Source organism: Hevea brasiliensis, chromosome 12 (assembly GCF_030052815.1).
Source record: "Hevea brasiliensis isolate MT/VB/25A 57/8 chromosome 12, ASM3005281v1, whole genome shotgun sequence".
In the NCBI taxonomy this organism is placed as follows: Eukaryota; Viridiplantae; Streptophyta; class Magnoliopsida; order Malpighiales; family Euphorbiaceae; genus Hevea; species Hevea brasiliensis.
Genome location: NC_079504.1, coordinates 60,832,212 through 60,843,092, shown reverse-complemented (window position 1 = coordinate 60,843,092; position 10,881 = coordinate 60,832,212). Strand labels below are relative to the sequence as shown.

General features: G+C 35.5%; 1 protein-coding gene across 1 annotated transcript; it reads right to left on the bottom strand.

Moving 5' to 3' along the window:
• Positions 1-7,527: 7,527 nt before the first annotated feature.
• On the bottom strand, positions 7,528-7,998 carry LOC131171233 (uncharacterized). Its single transcript, XM_058130704.1, has one exon. It carries the CDS (start codon positions 7,996-7,998, stop codon positions 7,528-7,530), a length of 471 nt encoding a protein of 156 aa, XP_057986687.1.
• Between the last annotated feature and the right edge of the window lie 2,883 nt (positions 7,999-10,881).

Genomic DNA, 10,881 nt, shown 5'->3' with positions numbered 1-10,881 from the left:
TGAGAGAAGTCCAGCAGGGCAAGAAACCTGAATTTTATATGAGAGATGATGGTTTATTGCTACATCAGGGCAGAATGTGTGTTCCTAGTGATGTGGAATTGAGACAGATCATTATGAAAGAAGCACATGAGTCTCCATTTGCTATGCACCTGGTGGAACTAAAATGTACAAAGGGAAAGAGCATTCTTGGTGGATGGGTATGAAGAGAGATATAGCTGAATTTGTTTCCAAATGCCTAACTTGTCGACAAGTAAAGGCGTAACATCAAGTTCGGTGGTTTGTTACATCCTTTGTCGATGCAGTGAAAATGGGAACGAATAACTATGGATTTTGTTACTGATTTCTAAGGACACGAGTAGTCATGATGCGGTATGGGTTATAGTTGTGATTGACCAAGTCCGCTCACTTTTTGCGATTCGGATGGATTATAGCTGGAAAGATTGGCGGATTGTACATATATGAGATTGTAAAGCGCATGGAGTGCAGTATCAATTGTGTCGAGAGATCCTAGGTTCACTTCTAGATTAGGGTAGTCTTGAGAGAGCCCTAGGAACTAGATTTAACTTCAAAGACCTGACATTCCACCCACAGACAGATGGCGATGCGAGAGGGTTATTCAGATATTGGAGGATATGCTACAGGCTTGTGTGATTGAGTTTGAAGGTAGTTGGGATACACACTTGCCTTTGATTGAGTTTGCTTATAACAACAGCTATCAATCAAGCATTGGGATGCTTCCATATGAAGCTTTGTATGGTAGAAAGTGCAGAACTCCCTTATGTTGGGATGAAGTAGGTGAAAGGAAGATGATTGGGCCAGAAATTATTCAGCAGACAGAGGAAAAGATCAGATTGATCAGAGATAGACTCAAAGCTGCATCAGACAGTCAAAAGTCCTATGTTGATTTAAAGAGAAGAGATATTGAATATGCAGTGGGTGATAAAGTATTCCTCAAAGTTTCTCTTTGGAAGAGGATTATGAGATTTGGCAGAAAGGAGAAACTGAGTCCTCGTTTCATCGGACCATATGAGGTTCTGGAAAGAGTGGGTCCTTTGACATATCGGTTGGCATTACCTCCAGAGTTAGCAAGGATACACAATGTTTTCCATGTGTCCATGTTAAGGAGGTACAGATCAGACCCATCTCATGCACTATCAGTTGAAGAGATTGAAGTAAATCCAGACCTCTCATATGAGGAAGAACCCATAGAAATTCTGGCTTATGAGGTTAAGCAGCTGAGGAACAAACAGATACACCTGGTTAAAGTGATGTGGAACCATCATTCAGGCCAGGAAGCTACTTGGGAACGTGAAGAGGATATGAGGATACAGCACCCACAACTGTTCAGAGACTACTGCCAGGTAAAATTTTGAGGCGAAATTTATTTTAAGGGGGGGGGGGGGGGAGAATTGTAACACCCCTATGTTCGGTAGTGCGTTCTACTGTTCTGGTCACCAGTGTGGTCCGGACAGCTAGGATGGCTAGAACTACACTTCGATATGAGTGAGGAGACATAAAATAATGAAATACAAGAAGAGAAAATACAAGAAAAATAAAGAAAAAATAATAGCAAAGAAATGTAACCAAGTTAAGCGAGCCGAGAACCCTAGCGATGGGTGGCGATCAGAGAAGTCACCAGCGTGGACCGTTGACTATCCCTGGATCGCGTGGAACCCTGGAAAATATTTTTAGGACTTAAATAGACCCCTATTGAAGTATAAATGCCATTAGAAATATCAAAGAAAAATTAAATAATTAGTACAAAGAAAAGTGAGAAATCGAAAAATGGACAAAACCCGGTGTTACCGAAAAATCGAGAATGCAACCCGAACAGGGGCATTGTGGTCATTTGACATCCCGAGTTGTCTTTTGACCTAAATGTCCATTAAAAATAAATAATATTACACTTGAAAAATATAATGAAAAATTAAATTTGGGTTACCTAATGTAAATAGCCAAAAGTGGAGAGTAAATGGAGTAATTAACACATTTAACATATAATATTAGTTAAATAAAGTTAGTGGAGAGTTAGTGGGAATTATCTACACCTAAGTGGACAGCCACATCACTCAACATCTTCATCTTCCTCAATTCATTCACCATTGCCGAAAATCCAAAAGCTTTCAAACCTCCCATGGCCCCATTTGCATGACTTCTTACACCCATATCAAGCTACACTTTCTTTACTTGTCTTCATTAAAGTTTATCCCCACATCACAAGGAAGAGTTTGATAGCAATTTCAAGAAGTTTTGGTGAAGATTTGAGAAGTCTCATCCATAGGTAAGTTTGAGTTTTTGATTGTTGCTTTGTTAAAGTTTGTAAGGGTGTTATGGGTGTTTGATTTATGAAGAAATTTTTAAGGTTTGATGTTGAATGGGAATGTGTACTTTTGGCAGCCATGGAAACACCTTGAAGATAGCTTACTCTTGCTTGTAAATGGTGGATTAAAAGGTTGATTAAATAGTTATGTGTATGGGAAATCATTTGGGTGATTATACTTAGTATATGTAAATGTGAAATGAAACTTAAAGCTTGGAAATTAATGGAATGAAAATGTACCATTGTGGCAGTTTGTTAACTCTTAAAGAATGCTGGAATTCATGCTTGGTTTATGGAATAATGATGTTAATTTGTGATAGGGGTTATGGCAGTTTGAGTGCATGTATGATGGTGTGAAGTTGGGCATGTAAATGAGCATGAATTGATGATTGAATTGTTGTAAATTGAGTTGGACAAATTCTGCACTTGTTGGTGCACATTGAATGTAATTGTAAGCTGCCAAAGTGACCTATAATATGTTGTAAATTATGTTTAGGTTGTGGTACAACCAGAATTAGTTTGAATGTCAAGTTTGGTGAGTGTTAAAAGTGATGCTTGATGTGTATGCAAGAATTTCAATAAGGCAGTTTGAGTTTTAGGCCTATAACTTTAAGTGTGTGGCTCCAATTGGTATGAGACCAATTGAAGGTGAAACTAGGCACAAAATGTGCCAACTTTCATGAAGGAAGCTTGCCAAAATTCTGCTTTCAAGATATCTTATAAAATGACCAAATCCGGATTAAGTGCAAATGAGGCCTGAAAATTGACTATTTGGGCAGCAGTTAGTGTTTAGGCCATAACTCACTCAAAACAGGTCCAATTGACCTGAAATTTTGACCATGAATAGTTAAGACCCATATCTACAAGTCTTATGAAGACATCAAAGCCCAGAAATGACCATAAGTAAGTCAAACAGCTTGCACAAGTTCGGGTCCAAAAACTGGCCGAACCTAAAATGACCTAAAATGACCTAAAGTGACCAATTTTGGTGCAATTTGACCAGCAATAGTAAAATGACCATAACTTGGTCTACATAACTCAGAATGACCTGAAATTTTGCCCCGCGTTCCATAAGACATAGATCTACAAGTTTGTAGTTTTGACCGAAATTCGAAAACTGAGAGAACTAGGTCGTCCGGCTAGGTCAAACTAGTATCCCTGAATCCAGCAAATTGCAAGAAAACGCAAAATACATAGAAATGAATTTGGTAACATGTACCAACCCTAAAATACTATCGAATGTGACATATTAATAACATTAAAACCTAATTTACCTAGAATGCATCGAGGGTCGACATATTAGGTTGACTAAGCAAATATTAGAATTCAGTGAATTACTTATCAAACATTATCGTTAGAAATAGTTTAAATGAATACTGAAACACTTCAAATTGTGTTTCTTAGTTAGCAAAGAATCAGGAAAGGGAAGGAAACACTGAGTCCAGACCAGGAGACAGTTATCAGAGGTTTGTGCACAATAGCTATTTCTTTTAAAATATTTTCAATTGAAATAAATTATGACTATTTGTATATTATTGTTTTAAATTGTGATACTGTGAAAAATTGTTTGAATGATATTTGATGGATACTTATTGATTGAAAAGCACTGTAAATGGTTTGAAACCACAGCTATCATGTATATTGATTGTATTCCTTGCTAGCTTGTCTAGTGGGATGAATTGAATTCCCTCTCTGGCTGAAGTGTTGAGGTGTGTGCCTGTTGAGGACGAATAGAATGAGTACTCATATTTTTGCTAGCTAGCTATGTTATTCCTCATTAGCCATTGGCTTTTGGGATGAATTGAACTTTGGAACATGATTTCAAGCGCTGTGTGATTTATTGATACGTATTGTAAGATTGTGAAATGGAGTTTAAATTCTTATTGACATTCACTGTCTTTTGAATTTAACTATGTTTTGATTACTGAGATTTATTGTGATATTGTGTTAAATTCCTTATGACATTATTGTCTTGAATTTAACTATGGTTTTAAGTATCCATTATATATTTAACTTATGAATTGTGATTTAAAGTTGTATTTGGTTAATGTTGTGCACCACTGAGACATTGTCTCAAATGATAGCTTTATTGCTATCGCAGTGACAGACAACAGAGCAAACAGACTAGGCTGCTAGTATATCCGGCGAGAGATTTTCGGGTATAATGAGTATACCACATTTTGCATTTTGTACTGTAATGTATATTCACTGTATGTATATTTTGTTCTTGATTTTGAGCAGTTGTAAATTCAAATTGTACATTGAAGTTGTAAAATAATTATGAGTTATTTTGGCTTGTAAAAATTGTATTATATTTCTTGTATCTCAGTCTTTGAAAAATCACTGTGGATTTGAGTTGAGAAATATGTTGTGTTGAGAAATATGTTGGAGTTGAGATTTGGAAATATATTGAAGTGCTTTTTACAGGTCTTCTAAAGAACTGTTTTATCCAAAATACAGATGGCACTCTGCCAAAATTTTTACAGAAATTCCAAATAATTCAAATGTGTTAGTTCCATCACTTCAGTTCAAAAAGGTTTTTAACACCTGTAAATAGTGCTCACCACTGTAAAAGAAGTAAGAAAAGTTTATAAAATCCCTTGTAGTGTATTTAATGGGTTATCAGTAGACGGAGTTGGTAATTCATTAGGTATACTACGGGATCATGTTATGCCTTACAGAGGAGTAAGGTGTGACACTAGTAATGGCTCTTAGTGTACCACTCTTTATAAAGATGTACTTTTTAAGGAACTTAATGACCACCTTCGCATCCTTAGTTGGTAAGGTTATTGCTTCAACCCATTTGGATACATAATTCACACCAACTAGGATATACTTGTTTCTGAATGAAAATGGGAATGGACCTATGAAGTTTATTCCTTACACATCAAAAATTTCAACTTCAAGTACTCCATGAAGAGGCATTTCATTCCTTCTTGAGATGTTCCTAGTCCTTTGACATTGACTGCATATAAGCACATAGTTCCTTACATCTTTAAACAAGTTTAGCTAATAAAAACCTAATTGCATAATCTTTGTTATCATTTTTGAGGTGTTGAAGTGTCCTCCATATGGTGATGAATGGCAATGTTGAAGTACATTCTCAACTTCCTCCTCTGGTGTGCATCTTCTAATGAGACCATTATTGCATCTCTTGTAGAGTAAAGGCTTGGTCTAGACTCTTATGTCAATAATTGGTTTAGACTCTTATGTTATGAAAGAACTTTTTCTTTTGTTGGTAAGACATGTTTGGTGGTAGCACTCTGCACACAAGGTATTTTACTATGTCAGCATACCATGGGGGTTGAAATATGAATAGGAGGTGCTCATCTGGAAAAGAGTCACTATAGGTAGTTCATCTGTGATGTTTCCCCTTTCTTCTTGTCTCAGCTTGGAGAGATGGTTAGCCACTACATTCTGGGTTCCTTTCTTGTCCTTGATTTCCAAGTTAAATTCCTATAAAAGAAGTATCCATCGGATCAACCTTGGTTTAGCTTCCTTCTTGTTCAAGAGGCACCGAAGAGTTGCATGATCTGTGTATACAATGACTTTTGATCCAACTAAGTAGGATCTAAACTTGTCAATTACAAACACAATAGCCAGAAATTCTTTTTCTGTAGTTACATAATTAACCTGTGCATTGTCAAGTGTTTTGCTTTCATAGTAGATAGCATAAACTTTTTTATCTTTTTTTTTTGCCTAAATACTATTCTTACTGCATAGTTGCTTACATCGCATATGATGTCGAATGGTAACTCCCAGTCTGGAGGTTGTATTATTGGCACAGATGTGAGAGCTTCTTTTATCCTACAAAATAAATCAAGGCAGCCTTCATCAAAGTTAAAGGGTACATCTTGATTTAACAAGTGTGTTAATAGCTTAGCTATTTTAGAAAAGTCATTAATGAATCTTCTGTAAAATCCTATATGTCCCAAAAAGCTTTGCACTCCTTTGACTAATGTTGGTGGTGGCATCTTTTCTATAATTTTGATCCTTACCTTGTCCACTTTGATCTATCTTTCTCATACTAGGTGACTAAGCACTATGCCTTCTCTTACCATGAAGTGGCATCTCTCCCAATTAAGTACTAGGTTAGATTCCTCACATATTTGCAACACTTTAGAAAGATTAGTTAAACACTCATCGAAGGTAGTGCTATAAATAGAAAAATCATCGATAAATACTTACATGATATTCTCAATAAAGTCAGAGAAAATAGTCATCATGCATCTTTGAAAAGTAGTAGGGGCATTGCATAGACCAAAAGGCATTTCCCTATAGACAAAAGTGCCAGAGGGATAAGTAAATGTAGTCTTTTCCTGGTCTTTTGGGTGAATTAGGATTTGGAAAAATCCTAAATAAAGGGGTCGATAGCAAAAATAAGAATTCTTGGCTAGTCTCTCAAGCATTTGGTCGATAAAAGGGAGAGGAAAATGGTCTTTCCGATTGGCACTATTCAACTTTCTATAATCAATGCACATCTGCCAACTAGTGACTGTCTTAGTAAGGATTAACTCATTACTTTCATTTTTTTATAATAGTTATCCTACCTTTCTTAGGTACTACATTTACCGGACTAACCCATTTACTATTAGATATAGGGTAGATTACACTTACATCTAATAGTTATAGAATTTCTTTCTTTACAACCTCTTTCATGTTAAGGTTTAATCGTCTTTAATGTTTTATGGTGGGTTTACTATTCTCTTCCATGGGTATTCTATGCATACAAATGGAAGGGCTAATTCCCTTAAGGTCATTAATTGTATACCCAATGATCTTCCTATGGGTTCTTAATTGTCTTAAAAGTTTCTCCTCTTTTAACTCTGTTAAGTTGAATTTGAACCAAAAAATGCATACTTGATAGTGGAAGGAAGAGGTTTTAGCTCTACCTGTGGTGTAGCCTCTTTTGGTTCTGCCAAGATGGGAGTTTGTTTCAATTCCTCCACTTTAAGTGCTTGATCCATTGGTAGTAGTGGGCTAGCTTTTAAAGTTTGTGCACAGGCTGTAATTTCTTTGTTTTCATCTTCTATAGTATTGCTATGCACAAGATATGCTTTAAGAGGATCTTCTAGATAGCTCTTGTTGAACTCCTTTTTCTACTAGCTCATCAATAATATCAACCCTTAAGCACTTGTCTGTGTTTGGCTTATGTTTTATTGCTTGAAACAATTTGACTTTCACTTCTTCCTCCCCTATTTTTAGAGTTAACCGCCCATTTTTAACATCAGTGATTGCTCCAAAGTTGCTAATAAAGGCCTTCCTAAGATTATGGGAATCTGAACATCTTCCTTCATTTTTAGAACAACAAAGTTGACTGGTATAAAGAATTTTCCAACTTTTATAGGGATGTTCTCTAGGATGCCTATTGGATATTTGACAGATCTATCTGCCAATTGTAATAAGATTGCAATCAGCTTTAGCTCTCCAACATTCAGCTTCTGATAGATAGAAAGGGGCATCAAATTGACACTTGCTCCTAAGTCACAAAGAGCTTTGTTGATATTCATGTTGCAAATTAGACAATGTATGGAAAAACTTCTAGGGTCTTTGAGCTTTGAAAGTAGCTTGTTTTGTAATATGGCATTGCATTCCTCTGTGAGAGCTACTGTCTCATAGTCATCTAGTATTCTTTTGTTTGAGAGGATCTCATTTAGGAACTTTGCATAGGATGGCATTTAAGATAGAGCTTTAGTGAATTGAATGTTCATGTAAAGTTTTTGCAAAACTTCCAAAAATTTTTCAAATTGCTTGTCCAATTTAACTTTCTAAAACCTTTAGGAAAAGGCAATGGTGGTTCATAAGGTTTGGGTAGCTCCTTATTCTTTTTTTTTTTCTATTCCTTATCTTTATCAGCTTCTTTGTGTTTACCCTTTGCTAGTTTTTAGATTCATTAGAAGTTTCTTTCATTGTATCATGCTTTCCTTCTGGTTATTGGTCCTCTAAAGTTCTATCACTCCTCAAGGTAATTACCTTACATTGTTCCTTTGGGTTCATCTTTGGTTGATTAGGCAATTTACCAATGGCTTTGCTTGAAGAACTGGCTTACTGAGCAATTTGGTTCTCAAGTATTTTATTGTGAATTGCTAATTGGTCCATTCTGAAAGTGAGTTGTTTGATCATCTCATTCTACTACTGTTGAACTGCTAAGAAGCTTTCCATCATGGATTTCATAGTCATCTTAAGTTCAGGTTATTGACATTATGGGGGTGGTGGTGGTTGAGCTACATTCTGACCTTTATTCTGAAAGCTTAGTGGTATCGGTTTGTAACCTTGCTGTCTATTTATTGGTTAACTTTATTAGTTCTGCAAATTTGACCATGAGAAATTTGGGTGCTTCCTATGTCCAGGGTTGTAGGTATTGGACTAAGGGTTATTGGTTGTCCTCTGGTTGAAGTTCCCACTATTGTTCACATAGTTCATCTATTCTATGGATGGCTCACTAAAGTTATTGCATTCTGAGCTTAGGTGTCCTCCTCCATAGTGATCGCAGACATGATTGCTTGTCCTGATTGTATTGGGTTACATTTTGTCAAACCTCTTTGAAAGTTGATGAAAATGAGCATTGATCATACTGAGGGCATCTAATTCTAGAATTCCAGCTGTTCTCCTCATGTCTCCTCTTTCGTTTGACCATTCAAAGTTGTGATACGCAACTCTCTCTAAAAGTTTAAGAGATTCAGTGGTTATTTTCTCCATTAGATCTCCATCAACTGTTGAATCTACTATACTCCTTATGGATGGTAGTAAACCATTGTAGAAGTTTTAAATTAGGAACCAGTCCTCAATACCATGGTGTGGGCACTCCATCTGTAGATCCTTATACCTTTCCCATGCATTGTAGAGTGATTCATTATCTTTCTACCTAAAGGTTTTTAGCTATATTCTCAATTTTTCAGTCTTTGTAGGTGGGAAGTATTTTGCTAAAAAGGTCTGTAAAAGATTAGGCCAGTTACTGAATGATCCTATAGGTTGAGAAAATAACCACTTTCTTGCTTTGTCTCTAAGAGAGAATGGGAATGCTATGAGTCTAATAGCGTCCTCAGAAATACCATTCATCTGGAATGTGTCACAAAGAGCAAGAAAGCATTGAAGGTGATAGTGTGGATCTTCTATAAGTGACCCTCAAAATTGAGTTTGTTGAATCATTTGGAGCCATGCTGGTTTAAGTTCAAAATTATTAGCCCCAAGTATAGGCCTAGTGACACTCGATTGGAATCCTTGGATAGTTAGGGCTCCATAGTCCCCCTCAAGAATTATGGCCTGTTGTTTGCTGCCATGATTGAAGTTTCAGTTTCCTATTACTTCTTCCCCCTCTTGATGGCTCTTAGAGTTCTATCTATTTTGAGATCCAATTCAAGTATATCTTCTTCCGATTTAGTTCTAGTCATAAACTAAATAGGAATCTAAAAAAGAAATAAAAGGAAATAAAATAAAATATCTAATAAAAATTAAATAAAGCAAAATATCTAGATTAGCTATATTGCCTATTGCCTAATATCAGCAAAATTCCCTAGTAATGATGCCAAAAACTTATTGCATAAAATCCCTCAAGTGCATGGGTCATTAAAAAGAAATAGAGTAGTGAGTAGAGTATCGTTTCCACGAGGAATTTGTGAGCACCAAACTAAATAGCAAATTTTTAACTATCTAGACTACCAAATATAATGATGATAAGAATTAGAACTAAAATTAACTAAAGCTAATGAAAATAACAAGAGCGAAGCAATAAAATAAACTCAAGAAAATAATTAATGAAAATAATTCCAGAATTAGGGATTCACACATCAATCTATTACAGATCTAATCTCATTCATTCAATAAATTGGAAGATTGTCACTTTGAAGGAAGTTAATATTGGGTTATCTTAAATCCTCTCTCATGGCACTCAAGGTGTATTTCAATTAACCTGAACCGCACTTTTGTGGTGATCAATCTTAATTAAGATTATTTAAGCTCTTCGATTAAATATGCATTCCACATAGAATTTTAGCCTATTTCTAGGTCAAAAATCCTAAGTTTAATAACTTGATTTTCTAATATTAATCTTCACCTTTTAGTCCTTCAATTAATATCTAGAATCACAATTAAGTGGAGCTCTACACATGGCATGCATTAAGATCACAAGAAATTGAATCAACAAACCAATTTCCAAATTTATTAAATAAAATTAAGGTAAATTCATAATAAAATCAAAAGTGCTACATCCCTAATTCTAGAATTAAGAGAACTACTCACTCATGGTGAGTTCAACAATCAACATTAAATTAAAATAACAATTATAAAGCATCTGAAGAAATAAAACAAAGAAACCCAAGTAGGAGACTCTGCAGCTTTGAACTTTTAAAACTTTGGCTGTGAATCTCTCCTTAAAATCTTGTGCAAATCTCTCCAAATTGTCGAAAAAACTAAGTTAGAATGTAAGGAATGTGATCCTTGGCTTGTTCATGACTTCCTGTATTTATATCTAGCATAAAATCCTTTAATTTAGAGTCCTGGAGGCCTTAAAAGTCTGTCCAAGTCATGCGAAATAGAATTAGAGTCGATTTTTAGTCTAAGCT